The sequence below is a fragment of the Stegostoma tigrinum genome, chromosome 24 (assembly GCF_030684315.1).
Source record: "Stegostoma tigrinum isolate sSteTig4 chromosome 24, sSteTig4.hap1, whole genome shotgun sequence".
Taxonomy (NCBI): Eukaryota; Metazoa; Chordata; class Chondrichthyes; order Orectolobiformes; family Stegostomatidae; genus Stegostoma; species Stegostoma tigrinum.
The window spans coordinates 40,850,288-40,871,498 of record NC_081377.1 but is presented as its reverse complement, the minus strand read 5'-3'; the positions used below and the strand labels follow the sequence as shown (position 1 = coordinate 40,871,498).

The 21,211-nt window shown below is 40.9% G+C and overlaps 1 protein-coding gene across 2 annotated transcripts in view; it reads right to left on the bottom strand.

Moving 5' to 3' along the window:
- si:dkey-34d22.1 (discoidin, CUB and LCCL domain-containing protein 1) overlaps positions 1-21,211 on the bottom strand; it is a 127,404-nt gene that overhangs the window by 70,167 nt on the left and 36,026 nt on the right. For both annotated transcript variants that reach the window (XM_048557727.2, XM_048557728.2), the window contains exon 3: positions 3,384-3,521. In XM_048557727.2, coding sequence (XP_048413684.1) covers positions 3,384-3,521 — 138 coding nt within the window. The remainder of the gene's footprint in view (positions 1-3,383; positions 3,522-21,211) is intronic.

The following is a 21,211-nucleotide window of genomic DNA, read 5'->3' as shown; positions in this document are numbered from 1 at the left end:
AAAGCAGGCAGTCCTCCTTCAAACATTTCAATAATTGATGTCCTCAGAGGAGAGTGGCTGCCTGTCCCTCATTGGCTAAAACCAGAAGTGAGCATGACCACAGTCAGCTGACTTGACTCCTGTTCCAAATTGTTAACTTTTTCTTATCTTTCCCTTGGCCATAAATCTCCTGATTTAGGGGGTTAAAGGTATTCCCATTATCTTGTAAAACAGGACAAAATTATTCCGGGCATATGCAATGTTCTCAGTTGTTTGAGAAGCAGTTATGGAAACATGGACAGGAAGAGTTTTGTGTAATTTTCCACTTTTTCTTGCAGTAGATGATTCCCTGAGGAGTGACACAGCTCTGCATACCACAAAGTCACATCTGCAGCTTCCTGCAAGCCCACCCACTCATCTCAGTCATCAAAGTGCGCAACCAGAAAATGAATCAGAGGGAGATGTTTTAACCACGTTGCTGCCAATTAATTAGAATTACAGATTTAGACCCAACAACCATTATATTATAGCAGTGGTCACTCCATTGATGACTGATTTTCTTTCCAAACCACATTCATTTTTATATTCTTCTTAAGTGATTTGACTGAAGTGTTTCACAATATTCTTTGGCTACTTTACACTTAACATGTTTAAAGAGGTGATCACCAAATTCTGGCAGCCTCAGGGTCTTCTGCCCATGAAATAAAGCTACCAAAATGTAGTTGGGATGGGTTTGTCTGTCGAGTGAAAATATCAAAGGGAAAACATTGTCAACTGTGTTTGCTCGATGACAGTAATTTGGAAAGTAATAACATTAAAATTGCATGGCCAGCTCTGTTTTGGCTCTAAGATAAAGACGACAAACTAGAAATAAATTGCGTCCAAAATGCAGATGTGCACAGCCGTTAAACACCAGAGGTGAAAGCTTAGTTAAGCAGTGTCTAGTAATGTACTTTTCCAGTCAGAGTTTTATTTCAACTTGTAAATCCCCACACCTAACTCTAATTCCAACCCAAACCCCACTGACTGCACTCATCCCTACCTGCTGATTTGAGGAGGCGGTCCCAGGCTGGTTTCCCTCCACTCCCTCCCACCAAAAAAAACAGGTTTTGATGAATTGTGAGGTCCTTCATGGTGTTTAGGGCATGTCTATTATAGCATTACCTATGTTTTTCTGTCATCTCTGGGATAACACCGAAACACAGAGTGTGCTATAATAGAAAGTATTGTAATCTGGGAGCTTTGTCTCTGTACCTCCAGCCTCTGCAGCTATTTGCTTCCACCAGACACAACATCAATCACAGGACCTGGCTCCTGGCAATGCTAAAGGCCTAGATCTGGCAATTTCTGAGACCGGTGCCTGACGAATTCACCAAAGCCCAGGGACAACAAAGTGTAGAACTGGATGAACACAGCAGGCCAAGCAGCATCAGAGGGGCAGGAAAGCTGATGTTTCAGGCCTAGACCCTTCTTTAGACCCTTCTTCTCCATTTCTGAAGAAGGGTCTAGGTCCAAAACATCAGCCTTCCTGCTCCTCTGATGCTGCTTAGCCTGCTGTGGTCATCCAGCTCCACACCTTGTTATCTTAGATTCTCCAGCATCTGCAGTGGCTGGTACCACTGAAACCCAGTTTCCACATGAATTCCTGAGGACTGGGCCTAGCTAATAGTAACCTCAGAGAATCATTTACCTATCTAGTTGGCTATAAACGTACCAGTGAATGGTACCTAATGCATCCATCTCTCCTGACCTTTCAAAATCCCTCCCTGCATTTCTGATTTTCACTCTAGGGATTAGAGTGTAGGCTGGATTGGGAGTCAGGCTAAGCAACCCGGAAAAAGCCCAAAAGCTGTTAGCACCTGAGGCAGGCTGGATGAAAGCCTACCTTGAAGATCCAGCACTGGGCTCAAAGTTTAACAATGAAGGGGAAAAAAAAACAAACAACTACTCACTCCTGCCTACCCCACACACTCTCCATGCCCCCTCCATGTCACACTATGCCCTTCTACTATCCCTGTAGCCACTTATACTCCACTGCAGCCCTATGCCCATTTACCCACTCAAAGACCTTTCATACCCTCTCTGCCACCCTATGCCCATCTACCCAATTCATTAGCCCCTCATAGCCCCAGTGTGGCTTATGCCATGCAATGTAGTCTCCATGCCATCCCACTTTCTGATGTCCAGCAACCTTTAGCCTTCCATCTCATTTAGTACCCATCATCTGTATGTGCAAACCTCTGGAGGCATGCTGAGAGTGTCTACTGCTGGCGTATTGAAAAAAATCAATGGCAAAAAAGATTCAATACATTGAAATTCCCTCAACTAATCCTTAATGGTAACAAATATTTTACTGCAATGCATAATCCTGAAGCGTTTGGGTCCATAGATCAACAAACTTTTTAAAATTCATTTTGTGAGACTTGGGTGTAACCAGGTGGCCAGCATTTATTGCCTATCCCTAGTTGCCCTTGAGAAGGTGGTGGTCTGCTGCCTTCTTGATCTGCTGACATCTACCTGCTGTGGGATGACCCACAATGCCACTTTTCCATTCAATAAGCAGTTGGAACTTCTTTATATCAACACTTCTTAGGAACGATACGATTGGCAATAATAATTTGCTTTTTTGCAAACCGTGCTGAAATATGAGAGGGCGGAGAGCTCTATAGTTTCTGGTCTTCAGTTGGGTACAAGAAACCTGTGAGGAAGAGCTACCCAGCTGTTCTCTCCCATTTCTGAATATAAAATATCCTTGATATGTTCAGGGTGGAACTTACTTGTTCTTCACAGAGTGATTGGAGGAAATTATCAATATTGTACTTTCTGAGCAAGCTGTGTCTGCAGACATTCCAGAGAAAACTGTGCATGACTGGTGATGTAATTGCACATGCCAGAACAACTGAGTGCAGGTTCTGGAACATTCTATGCTTTAGCCTTTTTCCTTTAAGAATAATGCAGTGTTTTTTTTCCACAGAGCCAACCTTTGCAGAGAAATTAGATTTTGTTTTTCTTGGTTTTTATTTTTCTTTTCCTTAGGTATGTATTTGTGCATTTTTGAGTATGGGTTGCAAATTTGTTTCGGGGATATTTAAACGGATGAGCATTTATACTTCCATATCACTGACTGTGTATGCTACCAATTGTTGTATCTCTGTTGAATAAGCATTGTTTTAGTAATAAACCCTCAAATCTGTTTCTCAAGAAACATAGTTGATTGACCTCTTAAATTTAAAAGCTTCCATAGATAAGGTTTCTATGTGGCCCATTTTGGGAAATGAGAAAAAGCTTTTAATTTTACATTGTGCCCCATGAAGTAGTAGGACTGGAGGAACTACGCACCCCTCCAGCCTCAGCAGAAACATTACCAATACCTTCAAATGTATTGCACATAAAAGGATACTGACCTGGATGATCAGTAGTGGCATAAGAGAGCATAAATCCTCTTCCTGATATATGAATGATGCTTCTGAACTCCACAGTCACCATACTGGATGCTAACTGTATTTGTGAAGGGATCTCATTCATGTTGCCACAATAAGGACCTGCCAAAATAATTTGTAGAAAATCTATTACAGTATCATGTAAAGCAGCAACATCACTGCAGCTCAAATAGGACTGAAAGGCAAAAAATTAAACAGAATAGTAAAGTACTTCCACTGTTCACTGTTGAAGACTTTACTTATTAAATAGTTCCCTTCACTTTTTTGCTCTCCCCACCTTCTCATAAACTCAATGTAGCTTTTGTTGGTATTCCATTCAGCAGATCTGCTTGTCCTGGACAAGCCTGATCAAATGAATGCTCTTCTTAAGTGAAGCTACGTGATCATTCCCATCAGTGCACATCATCAAAGTCAGAAACTTATTGAGATTACTTTCACCTTTATGACTTGGGCCATGAAGTATCACCTAGTTGGAACACAGGAGGAAACACAGCAGAAAGGAATGGCTACAGAATCCACCTAATGTTCATTTCGAGTAACGAAGTGAATTTGGATGACAACAGTGGTATGCATGTAATCTTCTGAAACTGATTTTTCATTCCCTGTCCTTCATTTCTATAGCGCTTTGCACAGCCACCAGACATCTCAAGACTTTTACAGCCAACTGGGAAGACTGAACTGGAAGTGTTGATGTAATGTATGGAAAGTGGCATCCCATTTCTGAAGAGCAAACTTCCACAAACAGGAACATGACAATGACAAAATAATCTGTTTTCGGGATTATGATTCTGGAATAAACATTGTCCCAGGACACGCAGGGTAACTCCCCTTTCCTTCTGAATATAAACTATAGAAACATAGAATATAGGAGCAACAGCAGGTCTTTCATCCCTTCAACCCTGTTCTCCCATTCAAGATGATCACTGCTGATCATCTCACTCAGTCCCCTGTTCCTGCTTTCTCCCTATACACTTTAATCCCTTTCTCCCCAAAATTATACCTAACTCCTTCTGGAAAAAATGAATTGCTTTGGCCTACGCCACTCTCTGTACAGAGAATTCCACAGGCTCCTCACTGTCTGGGTGAAGACAATTCTCATCTTAGTCCTAACTGGCCTAAATGTATCCTTAATCCATGATCCCTGGTTCTGTCTCCTCGTTCATCGGGAACATCCTTCCTGTGATAATCCTGTTGGAATTTTATAAGTTTCTATTAGATATTCCCTCTTTCTTCAAAACTTTAGCGATCATAGTCTTAATAGTCCTAAATCTATCCCTGAGCCTTCGGATTGAAGAGCACTAAAACATCAAGCTTCATTTAAAGGTGACTACATCAACACAATAAGATAGTAAGAACTGCCGATGCTGGAGTCAGAGATAACACCATGTGGAGCTGGAGGAACACAGAAGTCAGGCAGCATCAGAGGAGCAAGAAAACTGACGTTTTGAGCTGGGACTCTTCTTCAGAAATGACCCATTTCTGAAGAAGGGTCCCAACCTGAAACATCAGTTTTCCTGCTCCACTGATGCTGCCTGGTCTGCTGTGGTCCTCCAGCTCCACATGGTATTAACTCTTACACCAACATGATGATGACCTTGACAATGAGTTGACACTGTAATTAGAGCAATACCCTCATATAAAATATCTGAAATATTAATATGGAGAAGCAGAAATGACTGGAGAACAGAGTGGTCCAGTTACTGCACTCCATATGAGACAGTGCTTTTAGAAGGAGTGAGGGTGGTGGTGAGGTTGCTGGGATGACGGAAAGCCAAAGAATACACAGTAAAAAAGTAAAATTGTTACTGCTGACTGAAATTACAACTATTTGAACTGTGCTGATGTGCAACCTTCCGCGCAAAGTATAAAACTAATCCCAAAAAATTGGAAATTAGAGATTCAAGTCCAATTGACCTGTTTGCATATAGACAGTCAGAACAGATTAGGGAATCAAGAAGGCTAATGGAACATTGGCCCTTATTCCAAGGGAGTTGGAATATAAAAGCAGAGAAATCTTACTGAAATTGTAAAAGGTGTTGGTAAGACCACATTTGGGGTATTATCAGCATTTTATAAAGGAACCACAATATTTCATTGCAGGCAGCTCAGAGAAGATTCACTCTGATGATCTCTGGTGTGGAGGGATTGTCTTAGGAGCAAAAATTAAACACTTTGGGACTCTACTGATTGGAGTTTAGAAGGATGACACATGATTTCATTGAAACATCAAGGATTCTTAGGGGACTTGACAGGGTAAATGCTGAGAGGATGTTTCCCTTTATGGGAGACTCTAGGGCCAGAGAGTATAGTCTCAGAATAAAGAGGCACCCATTTAAGACTGAGATAAGGAGGAATTTCTTGTCTCAGAAGAAGGAAGTCTTTGGAACTCCTTGTCACAGAGAGCTGTTGGGGGATAGATTCTTGATCAGTTGGGGAATCAAACATTTCAGGGGAGGGGCAGGTAAGTGAATGAGAGGAATGTCAGATCAGTCATATTCCTATTAGATGATGGGCAGGCTCGAAGGGCCAAGTGACGTTCTCCTGTTCTTACTTCTTGTCCTCTTATGGTCTTAGATCCTGGTACTAGAACAAATCACAAACGGGTTTAATTAATATCAGACTAATTTTTCAGGTTACATAGAATCATGGTTGAAATGTTTCCATTCAATGTCCTTTGCAAAATTCATAAAAGTTTGGAATTTAGAAACTTTGGTTTACAGGATTACTTTTATTCTAACTGCCTGCTTCAGTCACTTTAGGAGAAGCAAAGTATGGCAAACTAGAAATTTAAATGACCTATATAAACACAATAACTTGAAAAGCTCAACTAAGACTGATGCAAAGTTGATTAACGGCTTTCTATTTTTCCGTGTGAAACATTAAGTAATCCCTGTTCTGCGACCCATGCATTTATGATGAATTTTAACATGGTTCTTTATTTCACTTTTCTTTCACGTACATGCATAATTCAATCTCGAGGCTGAACTCTCAATGAAAGCAAATGTGTGAATTATACGAATGCAAAAACAACATTATTGAGGATAGTGAACAATTTGCTGTATAAAGTTAGTATTACTGCGATGGTTTTGCAGCTGGTGCGTGGGTAGTTGTAATTTGTGTGACCTTTCTTAAATGTTAGCTTTAAAGCTTAGAAGGCTGAAATGAATACTGAACACATTTCTGCCAGTAAATTGAAAAACCTGGATTGCTGAGTCCTTTATTAAACAAAGAAGTGAAAACAAACTTGCATTTATGTCATGCCTTTCATGGTTTTAGGATGGTCCAATCTGTCTGTTTCATTTTTATGCATTTATGAAATGTGGGTGTCACTGACTAGGGCAGCATTTATTGCCCTTTCCTAATTGCCTTGCTACCCTATTTCTCTATTTAAGAATCAATCATATTGCTAGAGGCCTAATTGACATGTGGGCCACACAGTCTATGGATGGCTAATTTCCAACTTTAATTGACATTAGTGAATCAGATGAATTTTTACAACTGTACAGTGATCTGCGCATCAGAAACATTGATCAAGCTTTTTGCTTGTCCATGGGATGAGGATGTTAATGGCTAGTCCAGCATTTACTACCCATCCTTAATCATCCAGAGTGGGTTAAGAGTCAACCAATTTGCTGTGGGTTTGGAGTCACATCTAGTCCAGACCAGTTAAGGATGGCAGATTTTCTTCCTCAAGGAGACTAATGAGCCAGATGACTTTTTACAACAATCAACAGTGTTTGCCACTGGGCTCGCTTTTAATTCCAGGTTCAAACCCATATCCCCACAATATTAGTCTGAGGTTCAAGATTCCCAGTCTAATGACATTACCACTATATCACAACCTTCCTCAGAGTAATGTGAAGTACTTTTGAAGTGTAGTATTTGTAAGGTTCCATTGTCCTGAAAGGACCAGAGACATCTCTCTCCATTAGAGAGAGACAATTGGCTATGTGTAGCGTGGGGGATATCACTCCACAAGTGTGGGATAAGGTGAGGAGCGAGGACTTCTATGAACTAGTCAATATGGTGCAAATATTATATTTGGTCTGTAGTCTAAAATAGAAGAAGATACTGTTTTAAATGCTTAAGAAGACTTTTTTTATTCATTCACAGGGTGAGGGCATTGCTGGCTAGGCAGCATTTACTGCTTACGCCTGATTGCCCATAGGGCAGTTAAGAGTCAACCACATTGCTGTGGGTCTGGAGTCACATTTGGGACAGACCAGGTAAGTTCAGTTTCCCTCCCTAAAGGACATTAGTGAACAATGTTATAATCGGCAATGGATTCATAGTCATCGTTAAGACTCTTAATCCAGATTTTTATTGAATTCTGGGCCCCCAGAAATTGAAACCCCGGGACAATGCTCTGTGTTGACAGTCTAGCAATAATAGCACTGGTCCATAATCTTCCCTTTGCAGCTTTAAAAACAACTTGCTGAAACACATTATCAATTTAATCACCAATATGGCCTTATTCAAGCAGTGACGGAGAATTCAAGACAGGATGGTACTGCTTGTTTTTGTTTTGGGAAATTTTATCCAGAGCCAGTCCTTCAAAATAAACCAATTGTTGTGGGCTCAGGAGGGTTTAGCATGTTGACAATCACTTCATTGGCTTCTGGGCAGGCAGTTCCCTCATTGGGGTGCAGATAAATTGGCAAAATATTTAGCCTGTGAAGAGAAAGCATCCCCCTCTCTGTCTCCTTATTGTGTGGAAAAGTAAAAGAAAATCCGGAGTACCTAGCTACATCCCCTCACTTTTCTTTGTAATTTATTCTATCTGCACATCTCTTACTGATGAGAAAAGAGAAAAAAAAACTTTCAAACACACTGAAATCTCAAATCGTCAACCAGTGAGTGAAAGGCTGAGAAATGGTGTAACCACAACTGAGTATCATTTGGAAAGAACTGGAAAAAGTTGATAGGAGACCCAAAGAAAGCAACTCATCACTGACTGTGTTCCAGACTGGTGCCAGATCTGTGCTACTCTGAGTTTTATTTTTCCCTCCTCACCCACAGGATTTGTGTCTTCTCTTCTCCCCTTGCGTGTCTAATTGTATGTGTATGGGAATTTTAAAAACGGATAAAGTTTAAATGATTGAGTTATAAGTTAGCAATTCATAATTCTTTCTTGCTATCAGTCAAAAATAGTTTGATTACAATAAATAGTCATTCACTTGTTAATTAAAATAAAACTGGCGTGCATAGTCTTTAAGCCTGTATGAGTTAGTTCAGTAAAATTGGGCATTTCACTAGTTTTCAACAACTCTGGGAATACCGGGCCTTGATTTCTATCATCCTACTGTTGTGTGTTGTGACAATCGAGATCGAACCTGGGCTGTTCAGTTTGCTCCGGACTACACGAGAGTCACCTAACCAGCAGATCCAGTGCACACTTTTTGTCTGGAGCATGAAGGTCAAACTTACCATCAATTATGAATTCACCATGAAACAGTAACAACTTCAAGCAGATTCTTCACATGTTGTTGCATAGACCAAACCAACAACATGGAAAAACCAACTCAGAGGAACTGCCATCTTCAATCAAATATATCAAGATAATGAAATGTGAGGCTGGATGAACACAGCAGGCCCAGCAGCATCTCAGGAGCACAAAAGCTGACGTTTCGGGCCTAGACCTTTCATCAGAGATTGGCTTCACTCAAAATTCTGGACTCGTCCTCAATTTGCTCCTTTCAAGTTTTAATTTAAAAATGAGGAAATGAGACCCCTGCATTTTCCACTACATCCCACACTCTGCAGGTTCCAATGCTGTCATACAGCATTATTCCGCCCCTGCCCCAATTTCCTGGAAATTGGCTTGGCTGGGCTTAAGGTGAGAGGTCATTGCAGGCTTGGCTGCTTGGTGCCGCCAGAAAATGCCACAAAGCCAGTCGTCGCTTCCAAACTACTCACTTTTTGGAAAGCTGCATGGATTGTTTCAGTGCCACCCTCAGTTCTAAGAGGGTAACGAGTAAAATTGGATGCAAGAATAAAACTGAACTTGAGTTCATAACATCTATCCTGCAAATGCTGGGTGTATTAACCTGCAAATCCTTTTAACATGCATCGATGGCAGGCGTTAAGAGCAGGAGAGACTGTTGGCCATGTGATGTAAAGATATTCTGGGGCCTCCACCATTACTACCTACAGCTCTGGACTGCAATATGCATGCAAATTGTGTGGTCAGAATCTGTACCAATGTATCTGGAAGAGATACTTTCTGGTGGTGGTGACATTTCTTCCATTCATTCAAATTATCTGGATGTGTGTTGAAATTGTAATATAATCCCTAGTTTCAGAGGACTGCGTGGAGAAGTAATTTCAATGTTTCTAACTTTCCAAACTCACCATTAGAAGTAGTAACATATAATACATAGGTTTTGCCACAGAAAATATGTTACTGGCAAGGCGAAGTCTGTGTACATGTCCCTCGATAATCTTCTCTATCACAGTTTTGATTTGATATATTAGCCTTCCATGCTCATTAACAGATTCTGGCAACAGAGCAAGACTCTAGCACCATTCACTTTATGAAGAGTACTGCATGAGCTACATCAGCTGTTACACTAAGCAAAGAAATAAAACACAATAAGAATTCATAAGTCATCAAGTTTAATTCGACCCAATTCCACCCTATTTAACCTCTCATGCTTGAATTGACTCTCTTTATTTAAGCCCACTTTTATGCACAGTACATTCAATGTTTAAACATTTCCCTTGTTAGATATTTATTCAATTTCTCCTTAACCATTGAGTTAGAAATGTGTTGTTATTCTGGATGCAAATGGGGGGAAATGACATGCTCCCAAACTGTAAGGCCAGAGAATGGCTGTAGATTGGACCGAGGCCATATCATGAAAATTTGGTGAGCTGCAGGTGCTGGTTATGAGTTTTACAGGAAGATTCCAGTGAGTACTGTAGGAGCAGGCAATCGTTACTTCACTCACTTTAGTTCTATAATATCTAAAATCTTGTCCCGAGAGAAGCTCTGCTTAGGTATTTTTGCATCTATATCGATGTATAAACTTTTCACTACATTCATTCAGTATATGTGACAATTAAGGCTATTCTATTCACTTACAAAGCACAGGGAGCTTTGTAAAGACTATCTCTTAAAGAAAAAGCTACTTTTGGAGGTAGGCCATGACTCAGACTGCCAGAGAATGGGGCATATCAGCCTTATTTAATCCTAGATTGATTTCCTTGAGGCAATCTTTTTGTACCTCTTCGATCAAGCTTATGGAAATCTGTCCAAAATCTCCTCCTATGCCTTGGCGTAATGTTTTACTGTTAAAAATTCGTGAAGTGCCATGGGATATTTCAATATGGTAAAGCCATTTTGCAAACGCAACTGGTCATTTTTGAATTTAAACTCAACTTGAAATCCTTGATTTCCATGCATTACCAAGCCTAGAGTTGTATGCCATTCAACTTTCAGAAAAATCAATAAACATATTTCCTACTAAATGAAGTAAATAAGTATACTCATTCATGAAAGAACAGATTCAATACCTATTTTGTGTGGTTGTCAGAAATACCTTAGAAATTGTACAATTCAGTTTTAGGTTGGAAGGAAATTGAGTCCAAAATTGGGCCTCAATAGATCCATTTTATGTCTTGAATATGAGTGTGATGAAGTCCAATTTGTTCCCTGTTAAATAGATTCATCTGCCATCATTTCTGGGAGAGCAATCCAGATCTTAGAGATCTTCTACATCAGAAATAAATATCAGAGTCTCTTTTTGTTTTCTTTTTCATAAGTGAAAACGTCAAAAACAAAGAAACAGCCAAGGATACACATCATTTGCACTTCATAGTCTACCTTGTATCAATGCTTGAAAGTTAAAAGCCATTGAGCAGCAAACGATAATTTACCAGTTTGGATATTCAGCATCTGATTTACCACATTCATTGAATTATCCACCTTGCGTGAAACACAATTAGTAATTCTACCTTTCATGAATGAGTGTACTTGTTTACTTCATTTAGTAAGGAATTTATTGATTTAATTTTTCTGAGAGTTGAGTGGCATACAACTATAGTCTTGGTTGGAACATTGCGAGCTAATAATATGCCCTAGGAAAACTGCTGACACCGTTATCTTTTATTCACTCATGGGACATGGATCATAGAATTCCTACAGTATGGAAGCAAGCTATTCAGCCCATCAGGTCCATACAGCCTGTCTGAAGACCATCCCACCCAGAACCCCTCCCCTACCCTATACCTGTAACCCTGCATTTCTCATTGGCTCATTCACCTAGCCTGCACATCCCAAGACACTATGTGCAATTTAGCATGGCCAATTTATCTATCACTTCATTTAATGCCCGTCACTATTTGCCCTTCAGAAGGTGGTGGTGAGCTACCCTCTTGAACCACTCCAATTCTTGTGCTATAGATAGACCCACAATCCTGTTAGGGATTCCAGGATTTTCACCCAGTCGCACTAAAGGAACAGCGACATATTTCCAAGTCAAGCTGGTGAGTGGCTTGAAGTGGAAATTGCAGGGAGTGGTGTTCCCATTGATAAGATTTGAAATTTCAGTGAAAACATTATACAGTTTGCTCAGCTAAGTTCCTGATCTCTGGAATATGGTATGAAATTGAGAAGAATAGGCTCATATCCCCTGGAGTTTAGAAGAATGAGAGGTGATATTATTAATTTTGTGATGACCAATGGGTGCTGAGAGACTCATTCCTTGACTGAAGAGCTCAGAACTAAGAGTCACATCTTCAGCGTAAGGGGTAGGATAGACCATTTAGGACCATGATGAAGAGAAATATCTTCTCCTAGGATTTGTCAATCTTTGGAATTTCCCACCCCAGACAGCCATGTACTATTGGTTTTGGCTCAATTCAAAGCTAAGATTATTGAGAATGATGGGTTATAAGGATAGAACAAGAAAGCGGAAATTTTATGGAAGATACAACATGATCTGGTTGAGATCTGGGACAGGTTCTCCTGTACCTTATATTCTTAATTATTCTTTGGAAGTGAACAAAAGAGGAAGGCATCTACATTCACAATGTCTACAAAGTTTGAACTTTGGCAAGATGAGAAAGAAAAGTCATTTGAGATTCTCACACCAGATTTTATAAAACTAAATTGAGAAACTCTGAGAATATACTGCCTCCCATGGATCAGGCACAAGATAACTGCAGGGTTCATTATCCTTAAAAGCAACTAGTAGTTTCTTATGAACCTGAGATCAGAAATGGATGATGGGGTTTATACATGGTTAGAGTCTTCAAATAAAATGCTGAATTAGGAAAAGACTATGTCATCAGTTTCATGAGAAAAGGAGCAATCAAACTGCCACAATTTGTGTGAGACATTCAGAGCACTACATTATCAGCAATCATTGTTAATATGCTAAGTATTTAACTTGGGCTGCATGAAGTAAACATAGAGTTAAACTAAAACAGTGTCACAAGCCAGACAAAGCTCCATATAAAAGTATTTAGTCTGTAGAATATTGCATCCAGATGCTGACATACAACTTGCAGGCACCAGATGCAATGACTGAGTCAGTCTGAAATACTTTGCACAATGTGACGCATACTAAATGTAATGATATTTTTTGGTGTGCAGACATGATTAACACCATCAACCAAAAAGGTCAGAAAGGAAACAAACATTTACACAAAAAGGCTTGCAGAAAGCTCCTTTATCAGCTAATAGCCACCTTGTTTTTGTAGAAACCATTCAGTGTGTAAATATGTTGGGCCTTTCTTGTAAACAGGCAATAACTGGAGGAAAACAATTCATTCATAGGCCACAGAAGTTGAAACTGGACAAAGTTATCCCTTTAGTAAATGGTATAAGGTAAGAAAGGGGATCTGCAGTATGCTATATGGCGCCTGGAGCCTCCAACACTTAAGATCAATGTGATCTTCAGCCCGAACTCTGTCCAATCCCCTCAGCCCTTGATTCTCCTTCATCTCCATCTCCATCACAGCCTCTCATCAACTCATCAACTGAGCGGCTTTAGAGGTGGAAAATTCCAATAAATAACAACCCACTGAGTGACGAAATCTCAGTCCTATGTGGCTGACCCCCTTAGGCCAAAGTTACAGCAGAATTTTGCCAGCTCCCTGATATGGGAACGGAGGCGGTTGGGCTGGTAACGATCCAGGGAGTTATGTTATGATGGGGATGTTTCCCAGTGAGGGCAACAGTATTGGCTTGGCAACCCGCCCAATGGAAGACGACTGCCAGTTTGAACAGTCAAAGGTCCAGTGATTTTCCCAGGTTGTTTGCAGGGTCAAGTGTGTGTGTGAGAGTGTGTGGTTTGGTGGGGGAGGAGAGTTCATTGCAGATAGAAGCATTTTGGCCAGGGAGGGGCTAGCTTGCAAGTCACCCATATACTGACATAGGAGGGGCTTTCCTTCCATCGTCTGGGGCTTGTCTGCTTGGTCCAGTTACATGTTTGTAATTCTCATTTTCATGAGGGTCCTCCATTTTGAAATGACATCACTCTTTCAGCAGAGACCACCATAGTGAGGCTCCATGCTTATCCTTTGATTGGTCTAACATAGATGGCCTATTTGTTATCCTTCATTGGTTGCCTTGCCCACCTCCTGTCTCCATTTGACACCTTTTAGCAATGTAATGGAGCAAGTACAGCTCTTGCCTAAGTGGAAACCACACGCACAACACGAACATCACCATTGAATCTTAGAGTCATAGCGTCATACAGCATGGAAACATACCCCGCAGTCCAATTCATCCATGCCGATCAGATATCCTAAACTAATCTAGTCCCATTTGCCAGCATTTGGTCCATATCCCTCCAAACCCTTCCTATTCCTACATCCATCCAGATGCCCTTTAAATGTTATAATCTCAACTGCCTCCACCATGTCTTCTGGTAGCTCATTCCATGCACATACCTCCGTCTGTATGAAAAAGCTGCCCTTTGGCCCCGTTTAAATCTTACTCCTCTCACCTTAAATCTACGCCCTCTAGTTTTGGACTCCTCTAACCTAGGGAAAAGACCTTGGCTATTCAGCCTATCCATGTCCCGGATGATTTTATAAACCTCTATAAGGTCACCGTTCAGCCTCCGACACACCAGCGCCAGCTGACTCAGCCTCCCTCTCTACAGCAGAAACCTTCCCTTCCTGACAACATCCTTGTGAATCTTTTCTGAACTCTTCAAGTTTTACTACAATTTTCCTATAGCAGGGAGACCAGAAATGCAGGCAGTATTACAAAAATGGCCAAACCAATGGCCTGTATAGCCATAATATGACCGCCCAACTCCTAAACTCAATGCACTGACCAATAAAAGCATGCATACCAAACACCTTCTCCACTATTCCATCTACTTGCAACTCCTCTTTCAAGGAACTGTGAACTTGCACTACAAGGTCTCTTTGTACAGCAACACTCACCGGGACTTTACTATTAGATTTATAAGTCCTGCCCTGATTTGCCTTTCCAAAATGCAGAACCTCACATTTATCTTCCATAAAATCTTGTTCATGAGATAAGGTCTCGCTTCTTCCAAGGAAAGTGCATCTCAGCTACACTCTGAGGATTAGATCCATCTCTATGAAATTGCTTGGCATGGAACGGACTTTCCTTCTAAGTTGGGAGTGGGGTTTGTGGAAGCTGACAGTACAGATCTCTGTAAAGTACAGCCCCAAATCCAGTAATGGTGAAACCACACCTTCAGAATCTTTCTGCTGCATGTTCCTTGTGGTACAAGTCATTCACCATTGTACCTGGGAAATATATCACCGTTCCTTCACTGTTGCTGGGTCAAAATCCTGGAATTCCCTCCCTAACAGGCATTGTGGTTCTACACACAGCATGCAGACTGCAGCAGTTTAAGAAGGCAGCTCACAACTATCTTCCAAAGGGCACCTAGAAATGGACAATAAATTCTGGGCAATAAATACCACGTCCCATGACTGACTTTAAAGCAAAATGAACATTAGCACTTGGTAGCTGCACTTTTGTTTCAATGAATGGAAGGGTTTAAACAAATTACATTGTGGAGTTATGTTATGAGGCTTTTCTGTCAAGGACATTGTAAAGATTTTTTTGGTTTCATTATTTCTTCATATTTCCCACGAGGAAGAAATTATCTCTTACTTTGTGAAATGATGTAACAAATAATTCTGGACAGACATGACACTTAAAAAATAAATCTCAAAAGCTCGTCTGTTTTTCCTGGCTGTGGTGCAATTCATTATGTGCAAAAAACCCACAAGGAAGAGCAGAATCTTGGAAAAGTTGAACTTTTGGAATAATAAAGGAAAAGTTGCAAACACCTTTCATCAACTTTCATTAATTCAGTAATTATCAGAAAAGCTCCAGATTATTACTGACCCCTTTTGGGATGTGCCTGACCTCTAGGTCAGTCTGGCTGGGTTTTTCTGCTCAAATTAGTCTCTCTCTCTCTCCCTTGTAATTCTTTGGCAGGATTCACTTTCAGGGGAGGACAATTCAATTGTGGTTTCAGCTTTGATGTTTACCAATCTGCAACAATGCAGAACTCTTGTAACTGTGTTTAATATAGCAGGGGTTGTATAGTCGAGGGGATTGGGTTCCTAATTAATCCAGCCTAGCTCTGACTCCCTCAGTATAAGAGGAGTGCAAAGCCTTACTGAGAGCCAAAGAGCCAGCAGCCTTGGAGACAGTGTACATAGAGTCCCACAGTTCAGATCATCCAGGCTGGTATCTCAAGGTGCACGGTGCATAATTGGTTTAAGGCATAAGATAAAACACTTACTACTGTTTGTAATACTCCAAGTGGAGAGAGGGAAAGTAGAAAGAGGTATTACAGAGGTAGTGTAAGATGATGATCGGGGGCACTCAGTGGTCAATGAGACTGTGAGCGACTGTACATATATAGCAGATTATAGCAGTATTTAAACAAAATTTGAATCCACATTCCATCTACGTCAAAGCAAATTAAGAGCCATTGGGGCAGCATTCTTGACGCAAATTGGTGACAATTTTCAACAGTTGTGCATAAAACAACTGAAACTATTGCACCCATCTGGGCTGTACAAAGTAGCCTTTAGAATGGTACAAGCATGACTTGAATAGTGGAATATGCACACAGTTAGATTCCTGGCATCATGTCTGTATATAATGGGAGCTTCTTTTTAATAAGGATTATAAATGTAACCACAATTAAGTTGAGTTAAGATACCCTTAAATGCTTAATAAGTATTCAGTTCTAGATACATTGCTGTTTTGTCTTCAACCGCATGATTTCAAACTAATTATTTCTAAACATACTCCGCATAATGAAATCTCCCTATATTTATTTCGAAGTGAGACAAACATCTGCTTTTTAAAATAATTCACTCATGGGATGTGGACATCACTGGCTAGGCCAGCAATGACTGTCCTGAGAAAGATGATGGTGAGCTACCTGCTTGATCCACTGCGGACATTAGGGGTGTAGGGGCACCCACAATGCTGTTATGTCGAGAGTTTGATCCAACAATGGTGAAGGAGCAACAAAATATTTCCAAGTCAAGATGGAACTTGCAAATGGTGCTTCTATGCCTCTTCTGCCCTTATCCCTCCAGGTGGAAGAAGGGGGTGGGTTTGAATAAGGTGCATCCATGAGTTGCTGCAGTACATCTTGTACTCATTGCCATCGTGTGGGCCGGTGGTGATAGAAGTGAATACTTAAGGTGTTGAATGGGGCGTAAGTCAAGCAGGATGCTTGGTCCCTGATGGTGTTAAGGTTCTTGAGTGTTGCTGTACTTCCAGTCATCCATGCAGGTGGAGAATACTCCACATACTCCAACTTTTTCCTTGTAGACAGGCTTTGGGGCTTGACTTACTGGATACAGAATTTTACATTTTATTTTTCCATGAGATTTGGATGGCACTGACCATGCCAGGATTTATTACCCAAGTTCAATTGCCTTGGAAGAAATTGAGGTAAGCTGCCTTCTTGAATCTCCAAAGTCCACAGGGAATATGGTTGCCAAAAGTTTTATTAGGATGGGAATTTCAGGAGTTTGAAACAACTATGGTGAGGGAATGGTGATGGTTCTGTTAGCGTCTTCTTCTGGGCAGAAATGTTGGCATCATCTCATTCTTGTAACACTAGTCTATGGAGCTTCTCAGTACTAAATGGTAAAGGAGTAGCCATGATAAATCTCTGGCAGAAGAGACAGGTAGTTGAGTAACAATAACTGGATAACTATGTAGTAGTAAAGAACAGGTTGCATTGACATCTAACAGGTTATCCACATTAGCATTTGGTGAAAGATGTTGTTACTCCCTAAAACATACTAGACTTTAACATGGAGTGTTCAGTATTAACCCTTTGAGACCAACTGCCTTGTACAACTGGGGCAGGGGGTAGGGTGAGCGGACAAGGGCAAAATAATCTTGGCGGGTGACTGAGCGGGGCAGGTTGATCAATTTCCCACAGGTCAATAAAACCAGTGAAGACTGGCTGACATTAGTGAAAAATGGAAATCAAGTCACAACGGGGTCACCCTAAACATTTTTCCCTCAATGTGATCCTGCTTCTGACAGTGAAGCAGCACGGTGGCTCAGAGGTTAGTACCACTGCCTCACAGCTCCAGGGACACAGGTTTGATTCCACCCTCAGGCGACTGTTTGTGTGGAACATAGAACAGTACATAACAGGTGTTTGCACATTCTCCCCGTGACAGCGTGGGCTCCCTCTGGGTGCTCCACTTTCCTCCAATTGTCCAAAGATGTGCAGGCTAGGTGGATTGGCCATGCTAAATTGCCCATAGTGGGCAAGAATGTGCAGGCTAGGTGGATTAGCCATGGGAAATGCAGCATTATGGGGTCGGTCTGGGTGGGATGCTCTTTGGAGGGTCAGTGTGGGCTCATTTGGCTGAATGGCCTGCTTTCATGCTGTAGGGAATTCCATTGTAATCATTCAATCCTTACTCGATCCTCATTAAAGGCAAGAAACAATGGAAATACGTCAAGGTAGGTTAAATTAAGGTTTTAAATGTTTAATAGTTTAATCTGTCACCTGGCCCAAACCTTGTTTGCCACAAACTGAAGGGAGTTGACTCCAACCCACTCTGAGATCATGCTGATTACAGTGACTTACAAAAACTTCAGTACTGGCATCGAAACTAACATTCTAAATGTTTGAACAAGCAAAGGACTTTGGCCCCTTAGGTCTGTATCTTCAATGTCACATGTATTCTACTCTAACATGTTCTCTATTCCACAAACTTAACTGCCTGTGTGAAAGCAGTGTGTTAATATTCTCTGATCCTGAAAGGCTATAAAACATAATTCCAGAATATTTAGAGATAACAAGGTGTAGAGCTGGATGAAGAATTCTGAAGGGTCCAGGCCTGAAATGTCAGCTTTCCTGCTCCTCTGATGCTGCTTGGCCTGCAGTATTCATCCAACTCTACACCTTGTTATCTCAGATGCTCCAGCATCTGCAGTTCCTACTATCTCCAGAATATTTATCCATTTTCAAATCTTTGTTGCTCAGCGAAGACTTTCACAACCAATACTTAACACCTGCTGAAAAATGTCATTTGAAACATGTCAGTATAAGCTATAACTGCATCACCAGTGTGAAGCTGGTTCACTTTGCATCAACTTGATGTAAATGCAGCCGTCAAGAAGGCATAACACAGTTTCTTCTTCCTCAGGTTGCTCTGGAAATTTGGAATGTCCATAAGGTCCCTCACCAACGTCTACAGGTGCACCATTGAAAGCATACTGTTCGGGTGCATAACGGCCTGGTACGGCAACTGCTGTGCCCAGGACCATAAAAAAAACTACAAAAGGTGTTGTGCACAGCCCAGACCATCACGAAGCCAACCTTCCATCCATGGACTCTATTTACATACTTCGCTGCTGTAGAAAGGCTGCCAACATCAAAGACCCATCGCACCCCGGTCACGATCTCGCACAGCCACTTCCATCAGGCAGGAGACCCTGAGGACTGAACACGCGAATGAGCAGGTTCAGGAACAGCTTCTTCCTGGCCATTATTAAACTGATGAATGCACTCTCTAGCCTCAGATAATGCTAATCTTGCTAATGTTGATCTTGCCTAGAGCATGCCCTATGCAATGTAACCTGTATGTCTCTGTCTAAGTCTTTTTGATCTGTACATTCTTTTCTTACTGTGGTCTGCCTGTACCACTTGTAAACAAAGCTTTTCACTGTATGTCGATACACGTGACAATCAATCAATCAATTAAAGTCAAACTTTTGACAAATTCATCCCAGACTTGAAAGATACACTCTTTCTCCACAGATGCTGCAAGGCTTGCTGAGTTTCTCCAGCATTCTCTGTGCTGGATCCATACTCTGTGCCTGAGGTGAGAGGACTGGTAGTGGGGTAGTGATCGGAAGTACTGAAATCGAATGGATAGTTCATTTAAGGCACCAGGCTGAAACAGACATTGCATTGTTAATTCATTTTACACATCTTCCCATTTGTTTATCGCTTGCTGTTGTTGCATTAACGAATCAAAGTAGCAGCTCTTGAAATCAGTCACTTCCTTGTTGCTGTATTTCTAGTCGCATTCAAACCCGCAACGCTGTTGGAGAATTATGCAGAAGCTAAACACCATTCTTCATGAATCTGATCAACTTTTCTTCCTGGACTGTTCTCATTCATAAATGCAAGAGAACTATACCAATAAAATGCTGCTTAATTTTTAAAAACTAAACCTAGATTAAACTCATAGCCCAGAAATGCGCTGACAATCAAGGCAGCCCAAACAAAGCAAATAATTACACTATTTATCTTAGAGTCATCAACTAGCTTGGAGTTTTGTAATTAAAAAGTCTGTTTGCATCTGGAAAAGAATTGAGAATGAGAGGGCACAAATTGAAAGTTATCTGCAAAAAGAGTAAATGAAGCTTGGGAAAGAATGCTTTATCACATTGCAAGTGGTTGGGGTCTAGAGCCTACTGCCTGAAAGTGTGATGGAGGGGGCTCAACTGAGGCATTCAAGTGGGAATTGGATGATTATTAAAATAGAAACAATGTGTAAGAGTCACGGGAAAAGACAGGAGATTGGCACAAAGTTATAACGCTCTGTTGGAGAGTTAAGCCAATTGGCCTCCTTCTGAACATCTGTCATTCTTCTGGAATTTTCTTTATGCAAAATATTAAACTAACCATTTTATAATTATAGTTTAAGATTAAAATGAAAGCAACTTTGAATTATTGCATACTCCTTGAAAATGTTGTGGGTAATTTACTTTCACAGGAGTATTTGTTCGTGCACTTTATATTAGCTCCATCTGATTGACTGTAGCTCAACACTAATAGCCAATGATTTTCTTTTTAAGAATCATGCTGGAAGAATTATGATTGTTAGGAACTATTATTAAAAGACACATTTCCTGCCCTGAAGGCATTACATCATGCTGAGGTTAAGACCCACAAACAATCTTGCCTCTCTAAAATTTTGCACAGGATAGTCATTCCTTATGTCTACTGCAATGGAAAACATTGACAGACAATGCCATTGTTGGGTGGCAGAGGTGACTGAACTCGTTTCAGTCTTATTTCATGCTCACACACGTACACTTCCAACAGGTATTCCTGGGCTGCAATCAGGAGAAGGAACTTTTCATTCACTTTCCCCTTCTCTGGGTCAAGGAAGTAGGAAATAGAGTCGTAGAGATGTACAACGCAGAAACAGATGCTTCAGTCTAACTTGTCCATACTAACCAGATATCCGAAATAAATCTAGTCCCATTTGCCAGCATTTGGCTCATATCCCTCCAACCCTTCCTATGCATGTACCTATCCAGATGCCTTTTAAATGTTGTA